A 21626-nucleotide genomic window follows, 5' to 3' on the forward strand; every position below is an offset into this window, starting at 1 on the left:
TTATTTAAAACCGAACATGTAGCATTAGGTTTTAAATTTTTTTTGTAGAGCTATTATAATTTTGTTATATGCGTCTGATTTTCCAACACAGTAAGTTTATCTCCATTCTACCATAAACGCGTTAAGATTTAAAAAAATACATACTGGGTTGGAAAATCGTGTAGCATTAGGTTTTAAATTATTTTTTTTAGAGCTATTATAATTTCGGTATATGCGTCTGATTTTCCAACACAGTACGTTTATCTCCTTTCTACCATAACCGCGTAATTAAGATATAAAAAAAGACGTACTGTGTTGGAAAATCAGATTTATATAACGTGATTATGTACGTGATTATATTATAAGTTTGCTGTTTCCATAAACGCAAATATATATGAGGTCATTTTTTATCAATAAGTCAACCATAGTAACTTCCTAGACTGCTCATTTGATGATTACCATACATAGCTACAATGTGAAATCACTGGCATTAGTGCCGTAATGCAACCTGAGTCCAACCCACCCTGTCGGGAACCATCACGCAGCCAGTAGGCTGAATCATTTTTATATTCAAAAGACACAAGTGCAAAAAAACATTGACTGAAATGTTGCAAGATCACTTACAGTTTATTTGTACCAAAGTAAGATGAAGCTACGCCATGCAGCGTCCCATGTTTCCATACAAAGGGTGTTAACAGGTGTGGTGGCACCTGAAGACGGAGGGGAGGGGAGGAGTTGCAGGTGTTAATTGCTGTCATTGTCTACCTTAACAAGCAGTTGTACAGTGCTTCAGAACATTCATTCAGGTACGCTTCTGTAAATCAGATGCACACTTTAAACTGGACACTTGCATTGAAAGCTGTGAACAAAGAGTTATACAATTTCTTCTGTAACAAGTATCCGAACTTATTGTGTTAGATTTCTTTCTGAAGCCAGTGATCCTTGTTGTTTCATGGTGAATCAGTGGCTCAAATGGACGACCGTATATATTGCTTGTCTTAGTCACATTGAGTAGCTAAGTAAGTCATGTGCACCTGTGAACAGTACTGCTGTAGCATCTGGTCATGCAAGATTATACCATGTATAGACAATATGGTACAGAAGCCCAACCGCTTTGATGTCACTAGATTGTGTGGCCTAATATCAACTATTTTCAGGTCTCTTTTAAATATCTAGAACATTGCTGAGTGCAGCATTTAAATAGCAGGGAAACATTGTGTCACCAGGAAAACATGGGCAAGAGTTGGTACCATCAGCCACTGGTCTGCCTGCCTGCCTGGCTGTGTGTTTCCATGACAACATGTCCAGTTGTTCATACGATCAACCATTGGTCTGCCAGGCTCACTATGTGTGACCATGACTACATGGGTAGGTCTTCATGACATCACATTGGTCTGTGTGGCTCACTATGTGTCACCATGACTACATGGGTAGGTCTTCATGACATCACATTGGTCTGCCAGGCTCACGGTGTGTGTCCATAACTACATGGGTAGGTCTTCATGACATCACATTGGTCTGCCAGGCTCACGGTGTGTGTCCATAACTATATGGGTAGGTCTTCATGACATCACCATTGGTCTGCGTGGCTCACTATGTCTCCATGACTACATGGGTAGGTCTTCATGACATCACATTGGTCTGCCAGGCTCACTATGTGTGACCATGACTACATGGGTAGGTCTTCATGACATCACCATTGGTCTGCCAGGCTCACGGTGTGTGTCCATAACTATATGGGTAGGTCTTCATGACATCACCATTGGTCTGCGTGGCTCACTATGTCTCCATGACTACATGGGTAGGTCTTCATGACATCACATTGGTCTGCCAGGCTCACTATGTGTGACCATGACTACATGGGTAGGTCTTCATGACATCACCATTGGTCTGCGTGGCTCACTATGTGTGACCATGACTACATGGGTAGGTCTTCATGCCATCACATTGGTCTGCCAGGTTCACTATGTGTGACCATGACTACATGGGTAGGTCTTCATGACATCACCATTGGTCTGCCAGGCTCACTATGTGTGACCATGACTACATGGGTAGGTCTTCATGACATCACCATTGGTCTGCGTGGCTCACTATGTCTCCATGACAACATTACCTAGTGCTCATGCCATCAGCCTCTGGGCTGCATGGCCCAGCTCTTATTGGCTGCTGTGATCAATTGCAGGTAGAAACACTTTGAGGCTTAAAACATCCTTCACTCGCTGACTGATTCAGGGCAAAACCTGTGATAAGTTTTAATATTTGACAATGTTGTCCCAGAAGGAACATATACATTCTTTCTGCTGCGTTGTATATATATGTAGATGTGCTCTTCTTCTTCTCACAAATCATGTATATGACTCCAACTATCATATTACCTTGAAATCTGGAGGTAGTTCTGCTTGATTGTCACAAATTAAGAATTCATGGGAGATTTACACAGCTGTGTAAAATGTAGATAAGTCTTATCCTTGGTTCTACCTTGTGGCCTACTCTTGTTACACCTACAGGAAGGGTGAGTGAGTGAGTGGAACATGCACCATGCACAGTATCACCCTTATATCACATTCCATCTGTTCGACTGGAGACACAACCGTTGGACCATATTTAAAAATCATCTCCAGATTAGTTCGGCTATCAATTATTAATTACCTGACAAAGACAGAATCTAAATCAGAACATGGTAAAAATAACTTACCTATGAGGAAAGTTGTAGAATGTATGTCATTATTTTCAATGTTTTTTAGCTTACCTGAACCTTCAATATCATGAATAGTAAGTTCCAGGTATAAACGCAGGCCCTTTATTCAGGTTCTAGGATCAGCATCTGCTGGCTAATCACGGGCCTCCATTATTGTGCCAGGGTCATTATTCAGTTTAGGTTTCATGTAACTTTTGAAATATCTTATTTGCGTGGAGCGGCACCACGTGGCTGGCCATGTCTTATGGGAATGGAGCAATTTGTGGCTCACTTAGTTCTCGCGAGTCTGCTCGACTACACAGTGAGAACTCCACATTTTGATATCTTCTCATTTGCCGTGCAAAAAATTTCTCTGATTGTGGAAAATCCATCCATTTGGACAGGCTGTCTCTAATTTTGGGAAGAGATATTCTGTGACTCACAGCACCTGTTATGCAATGAAAAATGTCTTTGCTGCGTCACTGTTATTCAGCAGCAAGGTGTTGTGCTCAACATGCTAAATGGGAAAAATAGTCTGCAGGAAAGTAGCTGAAAAACAAAGTGAAAACAGTATAATTGGTTAGCTTTCAGTGGTTGAAATATGGCCAGATCTTATCTCATGTTGAAAAACAGTTAACTAATACATCAGGAATAAACGTTGTATTTACCATTTTTATCCATTGGCTTTATCCTGTCACGAAACCTACCCATTATACAGTAAGGGCAAATGGTAGAATTGTTATCGTATTTTGAAAGACTGCCAAATACCTGAATGTGTCCCATTTTCCCTTAATTTCTTTTACTTATTACAGATTATGGTGATTGTTACTGAGTGCAAGTATTTCTTTGTTGAGTTAATCCAATAATTCTATGTGAAGGTGTAGTTTGGGTTGCCACGTGGCCAATGGTTGTACCAGCATTACTCCAGATCTGGCGTGATTCTGCTCCATGGTCAGTAAATAATACATCTCGTTATAATAACAGTGACAGTGCCGATTAGATTGTATCCGGTCTCAATAGACAGAAATAATCTCAGAGATACTATCCATTAATTTCAATAAGCCATGTCATCAATCTCAGGCTACAACTGGACAGTCAATAGTGCTGCCTTCTCCTCAGCCATCGGTTAAACAGCTTTGCGTCCAGTGTGCCTGTGAATGGTCAGTTGTCAATAGACTGGATGTCATATCAATATCATAGTGCATGTAGTTGTCAACTGGGCTGTCATCGGCAACCGAGATGACGGATACCTTGTCACGGATGACTAATGCTTGAGATAATCCGGCGTGAGATCTTGAACTGATCAGACAAGGACCGAGTATATGGTCGGCCGTGCATAGTTCATCAATTTGCTGCTGTTGCTGCTGCTTCACGTGTTGAGCCCGGTCCCGCTTGTCCATGCGGCGTATTGATGGGCAGGACTCACCTGCACTAGGGGAAGGGGGAGGAGACTGAAGAAGACGCCAATTAATTTCTGCTTTACAAATTTCATGTCAATATCCAAAGAGGCAGGAGGTAAAATTACAAGAGCTTGATTTCAGATTGTTTCCTTGCGAAAACACTTGAAATAAATATTCCATCATTTCATACAAAAGATGGTTTTATTCATCATACTTTCTGGCTATTTCTTTCCATTTTGACAGAATTGAGGTTGTCTAAAGCAAGAAAATGGGTTGATCTGGCTGTTGACTGACTGACTGACTGAGTTTAGTTTTACGCCGCTTTTAGCAATATTCCAGCAATATCACGGCGGGGGACACCAGAAATGGGCTTAACACATTGTGCCCATGTGGGGAATCGAACCCGGGTCTTCGGCGTGACGAGCCAACGCCCCCTGGCTGTTGAATGTGGAGTAAAGGTCTGATGGAAGCAGTGAAACAGGGAACTAACAAAAACATTGTGGAAATATGTTTAAATATGATAATACATTTGGGACTACACTCTTTAGGAGAGTAATTTAAAATCTCATTGTTTAAAATGTGATTGATTCAAGTTTACTACCAATCAGAGTGTACATGTAGTTGCAGAAAGTTGTGTTCTGGGAGAGTGTTTTCAGCTGGGAGGGATTATAGGGAAAAAAGTCCTCAGGACAAAAAGTCCTTGGTAAAAAAGTACCGGAAAAAAAGTGCTTTTATTGTGAAAACAGATTAAACTGATGTTGACATCAAGATTATTGTAAAGAAAACATAGAGTGCTTGTGTATAATGACTTTAAAAGACATGGATGAAAATGCTTGAGTTAACCAGGAACAGTGATATTTTAATGATATTTCAAATGATATTTCATCTAATCCATGATTAGCTTGAGTACTTTTTGTCAAATAAAATGTGATGTTAGCTGATTGAATCAAAGAACTCGACAATTATAATGTGATTTTAGCTCGCAAATCAAAGATTGTTTGGAAGTGCAGCCGTAAGTCAAGTATTAACTGCCAGGTCCAAGTTTGGACTAACTTGCAAACTGAAAACCCAGAAGTGACCAAGTCTCATAACCACTCTCCTGATGATGTGGAGGTATCGCTAACCAAACTCTGTGAAAGAACTCTATCAATGAAAAGAAGAGCTGCCCAGACAAAAGACAAAGCAGGTCAAATCTATGGTGTGACCACCAATATTTGACTGAATAAAATTCAGTAATGTCAGCAAATTCTTGCAAATGTATCAGTGCAGATGCAAAGTTTTGTCAGTTTACATTGTTGTATGTCTCCTATAGGAAGGTCAGTTGCAGGTAGCATGCAATCTCTGGTTTTCATTAGCTTCAATGATTCCAACAACCAAACTTTTATTGTACCCCTTAAGACATAAATTATTTAACTCAATTCTCATCTGTATTGGTACAGGGCTCAGTAGTTGGAGCTGAAGTATAAAGCGTCCTCAGCATAACAGGATATAGGGATACACTGTATGTAGCAGGTTGTATTGATACTGTGTCTGTAGCAGGATGCAGTGATATAATGTCTGTAGCAGGATGTAGTGATACACTGTCTGTAGCAGGATGTAGTGATACAATGTCTGTAGCAGGATGTAGTGATGCAATGTCTGTAGCAGGATGTAGTGATACAATGTCTGTAACAGGATATAGTGATACTGTCTGTAGCGGGATGTAGTGATACAATGTCTGTAGCAGGATGTAGTGATACAATGTCTGTAGCAGGATGTAGTGGTACACTGTCTAGCAGGATGTAGTCATACACTGTCTGTAGCAGGATGTAGTGATATAATGTCTGTAGCAGGATGTAGTGATACACTGTCTGTAGCAGGATGTAGTGATACAATGTCTGTAGCAGGATGTAGTCATACAATGTAGCAGGATGTAGTCATACAATGTAGCAGGATATAGTGATACACTGTCTGTAGCAGGATGTAGTGATACACTGTCTGTAGCAGGATGTAGTGATACAATGTCTGTAGCAGGATGTAGTGATGCAATGTCTGTAGCAGGATGTAGTGATACAATGTCTGTAGCAGGATGTAGTGGTACACTGTCTAGCAGGATGTAGTCATACACTGTCTGTAGCAGGATGTAGTGATATAATGTCTGTAGCAGGATGTAGTGATACACTGTCTGTAGCAGGATGTAGTGATACAATGTCTGTAGCAGGATGTAGTCATACAATGTAGCAGGATGTAGTCATACAATGTAGCAGGATATAGTGATACACTGTCTGTAGCAGGATGTAGTGATACACTGTAGCAGGATGTAGTGATACAATGTCTGTAGCAGGATCTAGTCATACAATGTAGCAGGATGTAGTCATACAATGTAGCAGGATATAGTGATACACTGTCTGTAGCAGGATGTAGTGATACAATGTCTGTAGCAGGATGTAGTGATACACTGTCTGTAGCAGGATGTAGTGATACACTGTCTGTAGCAGGATCTAGTCATACAATGTCTGTAGCAGGATGTAGTCATACAATGTAGCAGGATGTAGTCATACAATGTAGCAGGATATAGTGATACACTGTCTGTAGCAGGATGTAGTGATACAATGTCTGTAGCGGGATCTAGTCATACAATGTAGCAGGATATAGTGATACACTGTCTGTAGCAGGATGTAGTGATACAATGTCTGTAGCAGGATGTAGTGATACACTGTCTGTAGCAGGATGTAGTGATACACTGTCTGTAGCAGGATCTTGTCATACAATGTAGCAGTAGCAGGATGTAGTCATACAATGTAGCAGGATGTAGTCATACAATGTAGCAGGATATAGTGATACACTGTCTGTAGCAGGATGTAGTGATACACTGTCTGTAGCAGGATGTAGTGATACACTGTCTGTAGCGGGATCTAGTCATACAATGTAGAAGGATGTAGTCATACAATGTAGCAGGATGTAGTCATACAATGTAGCAGGATATAGTGATACACTGTCTGTAGCAGGATGTAGTGATACACTGTAGCAGGATGTAGTCATACAATGTAGCAGGATGTAGTCATACAATGTAGCAGGATATAGTGATACACTGTCTGTAGCAGGATGTAGTGATACACTGTCTGTAGCGGGATCTAGTCATACAATGAAGCAGGATGTAGTCATACAATGTAGCAGGATGTAGTCATACAATGTCTGTTGCAGGATGTAGTCATACAATGTAGCAGGATGTAGTGATACAATGTCTGTAGCAGGATGTCATACAATGTAGCAGGATGTAGTGATACAATGTCTAGCAGGATGTAGTGATACAATGTCTGTAGTATGATGTAGTGATACAATGTCTGTAGCAGGATGTAGTGATACAATGTCTGTAGGAGGATGTAGTGATACAGTGTAGCAGGATGTAGTGATACAGTGTCTGTAGCAGGATGTAGTGATACACTGTCTGTAGCAGGATGTAGTGATACAATGTCTGTAGCAGGATCTAGTCATACAATGTAGCAGGATGTAGTCATACAATGTAGCAGGATATAGTGATACACTGTCTGTAGCAGGATGTAGTGATACACTGTCTGTAGCAGGATGTAGTGATACACTGTCTGTAGCAGGATGTAGTCATACAATGTCTGTAGCAGGATGTAGTCATACAATGTAGCAGGATGTAGTCATACAATGTAGCAGGATATAGTGATACACTGTCTGTAGCAGGATGTAGTGATACACTGTCTGTAGCAGGATGTAGTGATACACTGTCTGTAGCAGGATCTAGTCATACAATGTAGCAGGATGTAGTCATACAATGTAGCAGGATGTAGTGATACAATGTCTGTAGCAGGATGTAGTCATACACTGTCTGTAGCAGGATGTAGTGATACAATGTCTGTAGCAGGATGTAGTGATACACTGTCTGTAGCAGGATGTAGTGATACACTGTCTGTAGCAGGATCTAGTCATACAATGTAGCAGGATGTAGTCATACAATGTAGCAGGATATAGTGATACACTGTCTGTAGCAGGATGTAGTGATACACTGTCTGTAGCAGGATGTAGTGATACAATGTCTGTAGCAGGATGTAGTCATACAATGTAGCAGGATGTAGTGATACACTGTCTGTAGCAGGATGTAGTGATACAATGTCTGTAGCAGGATGTAGTCATACAATGTAGCAGGATGTAGTCATACAATGTAGCAGGATATAGTGATACACTGTCTGTAGCAGGATGTAGTGATACACTGTAGCAGGATGTAGTGATACACTGTAGCGGGATCTAGTCATACAATGTAGCAGGATGTAGTGATACAATGTCTAGCAGGATGTAGTGATACAGTGTCTGTAGCAAGATATAGTGATACAATGTCTGTAGTATGATGTAGTGATACAATGTCTGTAGCAGGATGTAGTGATACAATGTCTGTAGCAGGATGTAGTGATACAATGTCTGTAGCAGGATGTAGTGATACAGTGTAGCAGGATGTAGTGATACGGTGTCTGTAGCAGGATGTAGTGATACAGCATCTATAGCAGGATGTAGTGATACAGCGTCTGTAGCAGGTTGTAGTGATACAGTGTCTGTAGCAGGATGTAGTGATACAGTGTCTGTAGCAGGATGCATTTAAAAAGGGACATATGAGCCTGTATTTTATGCTTGTATTTCTGATAAAAAATATTATGATTAAAAATATCCTGACATTTTCAAACACACAAAGGAGAGGACAAGCGAAAATTAATTTGTCAGTTTCCTGGAAAACAGAATTACATTAATGAATAGGAATGTCCTTCATATCAGAAACCTCTTTAATTCTTTCAGTTTGTGCTCACTGTTTTCAGTTGTCATGTTGCCAATCTCATACATTTAATGAAGTGTCAGTGATATCTTTATAGAAATAGGCAATGTTAAGTTACAAACTATTAAAGTGAATTGAAATAAAACAACTTCACAACAAAAAGTTCACAGCTACCAGTCCCGACCTTGCCTTGTATAGTGTAAGTGAAAGATGTCCACGTGTTCAACACAAGTCTGTAGCTTGGACATGAACATGTTTCTATGTATTCTTGTCACACCTAGGAGAACAATGTTAGCACTTAATTTACAGCAAACAGAACTCATATGTTTCTTACAAGTTACAGGCCATAAGTTGTTTAATCTTTGATGTTGGAATCAAATGATCTACAATAAAAACAATTATGTTTATCACTGAAGTCTCTAAACAAAGCAAGCAAGAAAAACACTTGATATATCTGCCCGAGGTTGTGTTTGTACATAATGTATCTTATTGTTTCTTTGATGAGAAGGAGGGCATGTTTGTGCCTCCATTCATCATGTGTATACTGGTAGACTTTTGATGTCTTTGTGGTTGTCGTTGTCTTCAGTTGGGACACAGACAGCGAGCGTGTGATGTTGTTTGAAGTCGTCTCCATGGTATTAATGTGATCGTGTTGGTTTAGCTGATCCAATCACTCAGATCTGATCACAACCAAACTCGGTAACTCACTCAGAAGGAATTAGGTGTTATCAACGACCAGAAGTATCCCATGCCCTTCTCCCCCTGTTCTTCCGGCAAGCCTTTGTCTCAGACTTTGTCAGCCAGGCAGGCAAAACATTCATCATTTCTTTTCTCTACTTGTTATAAGTCGTGTTAATGGCCAACAGGAGTCAAGGGGATTAGCAGGGGCTATATTGTTGTCTCGACTTATGTTTCGTGTTTTGTCAAGCATTTTGTCACCTGTGTAATTCTAGCTGAGTCAGCGTTCATGTGAAACAATACACAGGTAATCCAGTGGTTGAAACACCTGACTTACTACAAAGGGCAACATAAACACTGCTCTCGTCGGTAATTGTATCGTTAGCACAGGTGCACAAGGTGACAGGTATTGTTTTCACCAGAACACACTCAATACTTATTGTTCATACTAATTAGCACAATAGCTCGAAAATTATATTGCATATATAATTGTCAGGTGATTGTATTTGTTAAACCCTTTATTTTCGATGTCCTATTGGTTTGATGCGAATTGTTTTTTAAAATGTCACTCACGAGTGAAGAGGCAAGGAAATAGAATGGGTCAATAAACATTCCAAGTTTCGACTTTTTAAAGCTGATCCAGATTGATATGTTTCTGATAAAAAACACCCATATTCCTTATCTTTAATTGCTTTATTAATTATTTATTAAAGTTTTATTTTTGTTGTGCCACAAAACACTCATATGGTGCTTATAATTGTTATTTTTATCTTTACAAGTATTTGCATAAGCTATATTTGTGTAAGGAGAACACCACCCAGTATAGATGCCGAAGTTCATGCTGAACATTTGATGTTATATGACAGGTGCAGAAGGGTAAACAGCCTCGTATTAGTTGCCATGGTAACATGCATAACTTTCCCCTCGGGTGGGAAACAACGGGTGTGGCGTTCGGTACTGACATGCAATTAATCAACAGTTAGCGCTATGTTCAGGTTGCTAGATTTTCAGGTAGTTTGTAAGTGAAACTGTGAAGTGTTCCAAACATAGATTAGTTATTTGTTAACGTCTCGGAATTTCAAGTAAAATACAGAAAGGTGTTCCAGATGTAAACTCTAGACTGGGGAATGTGTAACCAGGGGTGACATCTGGTTGTACCTTTCGTGTCTGAATCAGATTACTGAAAATCTCATAGAAATGGGTTTTATTCAACTGAATATTTATCTTCAAATTATTGTTAATTTGTGACACAGCTGTAGAGTAGAAAATATAAAAGTATTTGAAAATAGATATTTAAATAATATCTGAGATTACAAACAATAGATTTAGTCTTTATATTGCAAATACTGCTATTATTGCATGTGTTGAGAAGCAATTAGTCTATCTTAAAACATCATGTATTTCCATATTACCTGTGTGAAATTATACCAAATGTTACTATGGGTTTATGAATATTCATATAAGATCCCTTGACAGTTCCCGTATTTTATGGATTTTCTGATGGCTGCTGCAAAGTTAGGTCCGGCCTAGCAAACTGTTAATGTACCCTGGGCTGACTGCCCGTGTCAATATTATGACAGAAGCATGTCATCCTGTATTAATGCATCTACTGTACTGTAGAGAGCTGGCTGCGTGTCAAACATACAGGAAGTTGGGCTTGTGAATGAATTATAATTGTCCAAACTTCTGTCGCTGTCATTGTTCTTACCTTATATTTATTTCTAGACTTTCTGCCTTTACAAAGATTTCTATGCAATACCTGTTTTTTATAAACTACAAAATTGCTTAATGAAAGGTTACCAAAGTTTGGGAAATAATGTCCAGGTGTTATAACTGTATTTGTATCAATATTCTCCGTTGGATTATCAATAGAGCACTGGACGACACTGAATCAATAAATTGATATTTTAGTTTCACTGCACGTCCGACCTTGGATCAAGACAACGTGTGATCAGGTCTAATAATGCTGGTTCACTTGTAGTGGGTCGCATTCCAGATTAAAGTCCAAAGGTTATGAACATTTATTGTAAAAAAATCAAGATTAAAGGTAATGTGTTGAACATGAAATACCTGTGTCTCCAGGTTATCATGAAGTAGGAATGTGGTTGTGTATCAATACGTCGAGCACAGTGACTAATACATCGACTGCGTCATACAACAGCCTCTACAGACACACAGGTTCCCCTTTCTGCACAACATAACAATGTCACATTCACATGTCACGGGTCACATATTATGTGCAATTATGTTTTGAGTGGATACAACATTTATTTATATGGTGTAAAAGGAATTCTACCAGAAGTTTTGAAAATCGAATATGACAATGTTTTTGAAGTTAAAAATGTTTTTTCAAATGTTTTTAAAGTTAAATGTAAATGTTTATTCATGAGGCACTTCAATGAAAGTATTATGTATGCATACTGTGGGTCTGATTTTATTACTAGTGGCAGCTGTTTGAGTTTGTAGTAACAGGTACACAAAAACTACTTTTGTAAAAATAGTGTATCAAAACACAATGTGGATGTTGATACAACCCGTCCGTCCACCTGACATACTTCTCTGTGGTGTCTCCTTGGTGAATGGTTATTCTGGGCAGTGATTGTCTGGTCAGTGTGTTCAGGTTGTTGGGAGCAGCCATTGTTCCTGCTTCTGTGTTCTCTGATCGCTGACAGTTTGGAGCACAAAGCTAGCTGGGAATTAATTTTGACAGATAGAAATAGACAATTAAGAAGTATGAAATCTCCATTAGATCAGTGTGACTATTTGCTCTTGTTTAATGCCGGTTGCTGATCTGTGTTGGAGAGTGTTGGTGCTTGTTGCCTTTCATTATTTTCTCATTCACTCTCATCATCAGTGATGATGTATCATCACTCATATGTTCATTTGTCAACAAATCGATCTGGTCACTCACATGCTCATACATCAGGAGAATGATATAGTCTCACACTCACACATCAGGAGAATGATATAGTCTCACACTCACACATCAGGAGAATGATATAGTCTCACACTCACACATCAGGAGAATGATATAGTCTCACACTCACACATCAGGAGAATGATGTAGTCTCACACTCACACATCAGGAGAATTATGTAGTCTCACACTCACACATCAGGAGAATGATGTAGTCTCACACTCACACATCAGGAGAATGATGTAGTCTCACACTCACACATCAGGAGAATGATATAGTCTCACACTCACACATCAGGAGAATGATATAGTCTCACACTCACACATCAGGAGAATGATATAGTCTCACACTCACACATCAGGAGAATGATATAGTCTCACACTCACACATCAGGAGAATGATATAGTCTCACACTCACACATCAGGAGAATGATATAGTCTCACACTCACACATTAGGAGAATGATGCAGTCACACACTCACACATCAGGAGAATGTAGTAGTCTCACACTCACACATCAGGAGAATGATATAGTCTCACACTCACACATCAGGAGAATGATATAGTCTCACACTCACACATCAGGAGAATGATGTAGTCTCACACTCACACATCAGGAGAAAGATGCAGTCTCACACTCACACATGAGGAGAATGTAGTAGTCTCACACTCACACATCAGGAGAATGATATAGTCTCACACTCACACATCAGGAGAATGATATAGTCTCACACTCACACATCAGGAGAATGTAGTAGTCTCACACTCACACATCAGGAGAATGATATAGTCTCACACTCACACATCAGGAGAATGATGTAGTCTCACACTCACACATCAGGAGAATGATGTAGTCTCACACTCACACATCAGGAGAATGATGTAATCTCACACTCACACATCAGGAGAATGATATAGTCTCACACTCACACATCAGGAGAATGATATAGTCTCACACTCACACATCAGGAGAATGATATAGTCTAACACTCACACATCAGGAGAATGATGTAGTCTCACACTCACACATCAGGAGAATGATGTAGTCTCACACTCACACATCAGGAGAATGATATAGTCTCACACTCACACATCAGGAGAATGATATAGTCTCACACTCACACATCAGGAGAATGATATAGTCTCACACTGCACACACAGGAGAATGATGTAGTCTCATCAGGAGAATGATGTAGTCTCACACTCACACATCAGGAGAATGATGTAGTCTCACACTCACACATCAGGAGAATGATATAGTCTCACACTCACACATCAGGAGAATGATATAGTCTCACACTCACACATCAGGAGAATGATATAGTCTCACACTCACACATCAGGAGAATGATGTAGTCTCACACTCACACATCAGGAGAATGATGTAGTCTCAGGAGAATGATGTAGTCTCACACTCACAGTTCAGGAGAATGATGTAGTCTCACACTCACACATCAGGAGAATGATGTAGTCTCACACTCACACATCAGGAGAATGATGTAGTCTCACACTCACACATCAGGAGAATGATCTAGTCTCACAGTCACACATCAGGAGAAAGATGTAGTCTCACAGTCACACATCAGGAGAAAGATGCAGTCTCACACTAACACATCAGGAGAATGATGCAGTCACACACTCACACATCAGGGGAGGATGTAGTCTCACACTCACACATCCACAGAGAGATGCAGTTTCACACTCACACATCCACAGAGAGATGCAGTCTCACACTCACACATCCACAGAGAGATGCAGTCTCACACTCACACATCCACAGAGAGATGCAGTCTCACACTCACACATCAGGGGAGGATGTAGTCTCACACTAACACATCAGGAGAATGATGCAGTCTCACACTCACACATCCACAGAGAGATGCAGTCTCACACTCACACATCCACAGATGCAGTCACACACACCCTTAACTGACATTACTGTTATTAGGAAATACACACAAAAAACATAGTGTTTGTCTTCTCTTCAAAATGAAAATACACAATGCCATTTTAGAAAGTGGTCAAATGTAACACATATTATATTTGGGATTATACTTTCTCTTCAAAATGTAATTGAAATTTCCACCTATTGTAAGCACTGATGAGTAATATACATGGGATTAGGTTACTAAGAGACCCCTGATACTGCTGTATTATATACGACTGTGTAAATCAAGGTGACTGGACTGATCACTAACAAGTGTGAGAAGCTTCACACAGGACTGTGTTGACCGGGACACACAGGTTCTAGTGTGGCATGTCATATTGCCATCATTATATGGTGATGTCCAGGGAGTTGTGGCACACTGACGATGTAGTTGCGAACCGACGATGGAGTGCACACTAAGGATCTCCCTCCTCATTATTTCCTCCTCCATCTAAGTTGCTGGTAATGATACCCCTCCCCCAGCCTTCTGTCCACAGCCTACCACCCATCATGATCCCCCTTTGCACCTCCTCCCCTCCCTCCTCACCTCATTTGTCCCCCCTTCTCCTTCACCAAATCCTCTTCTTCACCTGTTCCCTAAGGCAAGACTAAGACGGAAATGTTAGATTAAAGAGGCCTCTGCTTCTCTTGATCGACCGCTCCTTTTATTCTCAATAAAAACAAGATTACATTATGACAGACATCGAGCGCAAAGTGGCCGTTAACTGCACGATAGTATGTGACTCAATAATGAATCTGAAACTGATCTTCCCATCTTTTGATGAAGGCAAAAGCAACATACGTTCTTCCATATCAATGAGGGATTTGCCGACCTCTGATGGTCAGTTAATACCAGGTAATGAGTGTGCGAGCATGTCCCGCAACGCAAGCTGCCACATGGCACCATGCGCTATCATTTCCCACTTGTTGGTGTCACTTCCCCGTTAGGTTAAACCTGGAGACTCTAGCATGCCTAGAGAAAGATTTAGCACTCATTATTGAAGATTACATGCTTAAAAAAAGTTCTTCCAATTCTGTAAGACTGGGGTTCCGTGTGGAATTAGGCGGTATTTACATCTGTAATCTGTAGCTGCTGTAGGGGCATCTGCCCAAATCAGCCCCATGTTGTATCGGCCATGAGTATATGAAAAATGGCCCTACCCGTGGGAAAGGTGTTTTGGTGGTGTCAGTATTTTGTGTGAATATGTACGAGAGAACTTGCTCATTCCAACTTTACACAACACGTGGCGAGGCCGAAGTGGGGCCAAGATACTCTCAGTTCAAGGCTTTATCGAGACCCCAAGTCATGTGACTTGAATATGGAACAAGGGCATAGCATGAAAAACAAGGATTTGAAAAGTACATAAATTATTTTATTTTGTCAGGTTTAGTCAACAAGCAATTGACGTTGTTGAGAACTATGTTTTCACAGTTTACAAATCGCTGTCCAAATCACACCCACCATACGCACCCTGTCACGCCTCAACTTTCACACAAGTCAATAACATGCCGGATTGGTCAACATGCCATACACACGAACTACTCCCAGCCATCAACCAACACACTCACATTGTCCCATAAAAACAAGCACATTGGCCTCACACCAACAACATGGCGGCTACCATGGTATCACAGAGGGCACAAACACAGTCACATATAAAACACATACAGGGGACGAGCTTGTCCAGTAGACTATTTCCACAATTATCTGAATGAGTTCACTGTCTGTATGTACACGGATGCAGAGACAGCTTGTTGTAGCACTAGAGGAATGGAGTCATAGGAGGAATGTGGTGTAGTCCTACAATCATTGAGTCTCTGCCATCATCTCGGATCCTCCAACATCAAAACACCAGGGCAAATCTCAAGTTAAACAATTTTTGAAGAAAAATTGTTATTTGGTTTATTTTTTGTTGAAATCGGCTGTAAATCTGTAGCTTTGCTTGCTGCAGATTGGAATGAAATGAGATTGACTCTGAGACTAGTTATCCACACAAAATCACACAACAGGAGATTGAATCAACTACTGTCTAATCCAGTGAAAATCTCCATCTTGGGAATGTTCCCATTCATACCACAGAATACCCTAATAAATCTCCATTAGACTCCACCACAGCACCAGCCCCAGCCGGGTCACTGCTGCAGTGGACCTGGGCCATGGTCACCTTGGGGTTGATGCCCCCACCGCCGTGTGGCGCTGCAGGAGACGATGTTGCTAAGTTCTGCAGGTACATCCAACTGATGTGGGTACTTATGTCTGTCAAGTCTACCTTCTGTGGTGACTGTTCCATGCCACTGAAGGAAGAGGAATTGTTCATTGTCCTACAGGAAGAATTAAGATTCCTAGAAGAATTGAGATTTTTTACTGCAAAAGTGAGATTTCTATCAGATGTATTGAAATGTCTGGCAGATGAAGTTATGCTTCTGGTTGATGAGTTGAGTGGCCGTGCACATGCCTGCATCTGTGACTGAGAGTGAGCGTTATCTGAAGGTTGAAGCCACACGGTCTCTATAGCTTCCTTGTTGGATTTGATAGGCTTCAGTAGGGGAATGTCTTGAAGCTGATTATTTGCACTAGGGTGGTATTGTCCTGAACGGGAACTCCTGAAGCCGGAATCCTCCGAATCTGTTGATCCTTGTGATGCTTGTGAATGAGGCCTGTCCTTGCATTGTAACTCACTCAGTTCCGACAAGCCGCTGTCATGGGGGGCGTGGTACAATCCAGGACGTCCCCCCTGATCCTGTTCGGTGGAGGGGCTGCGACTCACTTGGTAAGCATCGTTATCCTCCCCAATCACAGACAGGCGCTGGAACACCTGTCGAATGAACACCGGAGGAGGAGGTGGAACCCGTGACACACCTAGCTGTCGCATCTTGCCGTGGGGGTCGTGTTTCTTGTGCAATACCTCCCGGCGAGCTTTCAGACGGTACCAGCACACAATAAAAAGCACAAATAAGATGACAGTGATGATTGTTGGCACAATAATCCCCAGATAGAAGAGAATATTCATTGTTTTCCTTTCAATAATCATAATGGTTGGCTCTTGACTGCGTCTTCCCCATCATAAAAATTAAACAGGGCTGGCGGACACCAAGCTCACATCGAAAATCTGAAAAAAAGACACACAAAATTAGAGAAATGTAGATCTACACATATATGATACAACAGTCATTTCATGCAACTGACATTTCAAATAAGGAATAAATCAAAGTATGTGAATGTGTTAGAGGACCTGGACTGACCTGTTGGACAAACCATCTCTAAGGGAAACGTATGCTTGTCACTTGGTATGTGAGGCTGCAGTAATATGACCAGGTTAGCTGCTACACCTCCCAATGATCACACCCTCCCTGCCTCCATACAACACTTTCCAAATGGGATCACCTCCTCAACTTTGCCCAGTGTTAGGACACACAATGCATCATTTCCCTCACCCAATGCTTCAGTGTAACAAGTGACCAAAACATAACAGTCATGTATTGATCAGGATCAATCACCCCACCCCCAGGGCACATGCCACGACCTCCACTTCACGAGACAATAACCCCCCCTCTTCCTGCGCCCAAACCCACCCCAGGGTAGATGCTACCCATCTCCTCACCCTGTACAATAGAGCTTCTCTGAATCCCGACTATAGACCCACCCCCAGGCCATGGATCTGACACTTGTCAGGCTGGTGACATGTGCAGCTTCACCCCACAGGTTGCATTGTCTTGAGAGTGCACATCAACCACATCCTGTAAGTGGGGACTAACCATCATATTTGTGCCACTGCAAGAAGTCGTGTGTGAAACAATGATATGGTATTTGTACGTCCATTGTTGATCCAGGCAAGGTTGTGTGGAATGTAGGCATTTCTCCTGTGTAGACAGCAAGCACTGCCCTGATGAGGGAGATTTATTATTCATACTGGAATGCAGACTTTCACAACTTCTACATGGGATAAACACCATGGAGCATTGATTGAATATGTGGAAGAAAACTGAAGCCAGTTTTGCTCGTAATCAAGTTTTTGTGGCTAATTGTCCTAAAACAATGATTCTGATATGTGATGATTAGCTGTGTTAGGTTCTGCAATGGGAGCTCATCCATTATGGTTGGTTATTAACTATTCATATCAACAGCTTGTTTCGTTTCAGTAAACTGCAGATATTTAGATTGACATTTTATTTTCCCATTACTAGAAAAACCCAGCAGGGCAGGTGTCTTGGTGTTTTAGTGGAGGTATGGCCTTTAACATGCGATGCCTATTGTCCAACTGGAGGTCACCTGGTACAAGCCACAGATCAAGTCATAAGTTGCTATGAAAATCATGCTGGAATTGTGATATTGCAAACTCAGGTTATGAAAATTTTGGTTTCATTTTACAGGGATCTTTTAGTGACTGGAATTTTATAGGTAGGATGACTGCCACCTCCATTTCAATTTTACACAATTTGACAGAAATAAGTCTAGCTTTATCACTGTGTTTCCCCCAGTACTGGTGGCACATACTATTAAAAGGTTCACTCAGTTAGGAAATCACCTCAGATTGTGATGACGAGTATTATACACATGTCATATCACCAAGGGGGATCTCAACATAAACTAGCCATGAAGTCATACAGTGACAGTCAGTCCTAGATTGGGCTGTATGGAAGTAATTAATGATTCCAAGCTGAATGAGATAGTGGTAAACAGGCTCTGGTAATGACCAAAAGTCATTTCCCAGTCACCTAGCCCCACCATCGTCCCCCAACACAGGTTATGACCCGTTACTTCCCTGTGCTACCCTGAAGTGGGACACAATACACCATGGCACCTGCCATAAAGACTCCCGTTAGCGGAGTTCATGGCCGTTAAGCCCTCTAAAGGATACAGTTCCTTCCCCCCAGTGTGAACAGCACATAGATTATAGGGATGAACTGTGCTTTTGACCAGTGACCTCTACCGTCTGTGACCTAATAGTTACTGTACCCAATAAAGCAGATTAGTGGTGTGCTAGTGAGTAGAAGCCTGTTACCTGTGATTGTCCGTAACAGAACACTGTTCATGTGTGACAGAGCGTACTCTACCTGCTGGGACCTCGGGATTAACATGTCTCGGTAAATTGTTGTACAACACAACCAGTAAACTAGTTTCCGGTCAGGTGGTCATAAGTCATCGTTCATTGTTTGAGGCCAACCGTTCCAAATGGATAATGTTTCTGACGCTTGACTTATAGATAGTTGGTAGGCCAAGGCCACCCAATGAAGACATGATATCATTGATGGTTCCCCTGATAGTTGCCTGTTGTCATGATTTGGTGCATTGTGTTAGGGTATTATTCAATAGTGCATACGTGTGTTTGTATCACTGTCGGTTGAGCAGGAGATATGATACAGAGGGTGTTATGGGTGATAGTCAACAAGCAGTACGAGCAATCGTGACACAGTGCTGTGTTACAGCAAGTTCTATGGAGATGGTTGGGTAGGAGGGCAGGTTACCCTCCGATACCCTCTGTAACACTTGTGGAGAGATTGTATCTGGTATCATGTGTTCAGACAATGCCAGCTGGAGCAGCACAGGATCACTCTGTGATAACACACAGGATCACAACATGATATCACACACTAATCTTATAGATTTTGTCACTGAAAAACAATCATTACCTTTACACAATCAGAAGAAACAGTCACGTAACCCTAACTTCAAGGAATATATTTAGTTTGTCTGTTTGTTGATACAATCCTTGATAAATTCGAAACACACATAAGTTTTTGAGGGGAAATGGGCTGTGAGTGCAAGGCTGTGAATATCCCTGTCACCGCCCAGAAACAAAGCATTGATACTGTAGAAAGGAAATTCCCCACTGTGTGGCACGGTTGTCCAGGGAGGACATAGTGATGTTGTGTTGGGTCAGGCCTGGGACGGCTCCACTGGGCTTTCATGTGGTAGGTTGCGTCATGTCGATACTGTTTTATGAGGTAATCCTACACACATCTGGACCGGGATCTCAAACATTCTCACATGCTGGCTCTTCACTGCTGTGAACCTTGTCCTCCATCGGAGGCAGGAACAGACACAATGCTGTGATAGCAGTTGGGTACACAGAGGAGAACGCTCAGTCTACCCTTGGTATTACTTCATCAGGTGTTCTTCCCTGGCCTGGGTACATTCACACAAGTATTCATCTCACAATAAATTATTCCGTCAGGTGTTGTATATCATTTCATTTGGAGTTCTTCCTTAAATATTAAATTCCCAACAAGTGTACTACCCAGCATACAACACCCCTTTTGGTGTCCTACCAATACAACAGACGAACAAGCGCACTCTGTAGAAATCTGTATGCAACAAATTTCATATTAGTACTATGATATGTGTGAAAGGTAGTAGCTATTATTTTTTAATAGCATGATTAATGTCATCATACTTTTGTTATTTTCTATTGTTTGCTGTTAGATAGGTTTGATGTTAGCAAAATTCCATCCCTGAGGATGATACCTTCAGGAGTCAGAGACATTGTTGGTTATGAAGATATGAATGATTTATCACGACAGTGACTGATCTCCTTGTGTATGGGTCATACTGGAAAGGCAATCTAAAGTATAGATTTCTTTTCTACAAATTACTATAAATATTTAATGGTAAGCACCACACTGTAATGCTGGATGTTGAGACAAGCCACTTCTGAATATGACTAAGGCCATTAGTACTTCACTGTCGGACATTATTATCCGATCTCTATCTGTGTAGCAAGGATTATTATATATTTATACACCAGCAAGTAGATAACGTTTATTTTAGTTGATAAAGATAATATATGCTGAAATGCTGCTGGTGAGCTATCAATATCTGCCTCTTCATGTTGGCTTGAAACAATTTAACATTTTTGTCAGATTTGTGTTAGAATTATTATTTCCTATAATCAATTGTAAGAAGTTCTTCCATTTTCATTTATGTATCTATGATTTGTTTTGGTCCTTCTGGTAAGATACAACTGATACAGTATTGATACTGATACAGGTTGAATACTAGTATTATAGATGGTCAGAACAGAAGCATTTCTTGAAAGTCTTCCTGTTAAAATAATCTCTATTGAATATTTGTGCCTTCACATTATCAGCGCTAGACATATTGTGAAAATATTATGTCTGTGAAATAAATTAACACTGTTATTGAGGTTTACTAGTCGTCAAATATGTTTTTAATGTATAAACAATTTTGCTTGATTCGCTAATTCACTAAAAGTCAAATACATGAATGGGAACTGCCTACTGGCGGAGTATGGTTTGTTGTGTCTACTGCTCTCTGTGTG

General features: G+C 40.8%; 2 protein-coding genes across 5 annotated transcripts in view; one reads left to right on the forward strand and one right to left on the reverse strand.

Annotated features, from left to right (window-relative positions):
• The window catches only part of LOC124290177 (U3 small nucleolar RNA-associated protein 6 homolog), a 184464-nt gene that overhangs the window by 64169 nt on the left and 98669 nt on the right, over positions 1 to 21626 (forward strand). The gene's annotated exons all lie outside the window — the stretch shown is intronic.
• The window catches only part of LOC124290180, a 29993-nt gene continuing 24064 nt past the window's right edge, over positions 15698 to 21626 (reverse strand). For all 4 annotated transcript variants that reach the window (XM_046726875.1, XM_046726874.1, XM_046726873.1 and 1 more), the window contains exon 2: positions 15698 to 17456. In XM_046726875.1, the coding sequence (XP_046582831.1) occupies positions 16416 to 17378 (963 nt within the window). In that variant the 5' untranslated portion in view covers positions 17379 to 17456 and the 3' untranslated portion in view covers positions 15698 to 16415. The remainder of the gene's footprint in view (positions 17457 to 21626) is intronic.

Source organism: Haliotis rubra, unplaced genomic scaffold (genome assembly GCF_003918875.1).
Source record: "Haliotis rubra isolate DU_JTF1 unplaced genomic scaffold, ASM391887v1 Scf46, whole genome shotgun sequence".
Lineage (NCBI taxonomy): Eukaryota > Metazoa > Mollusca > Gastropoda > Lepetellida > Haliotidae > Haliotis > Haliotis rubra.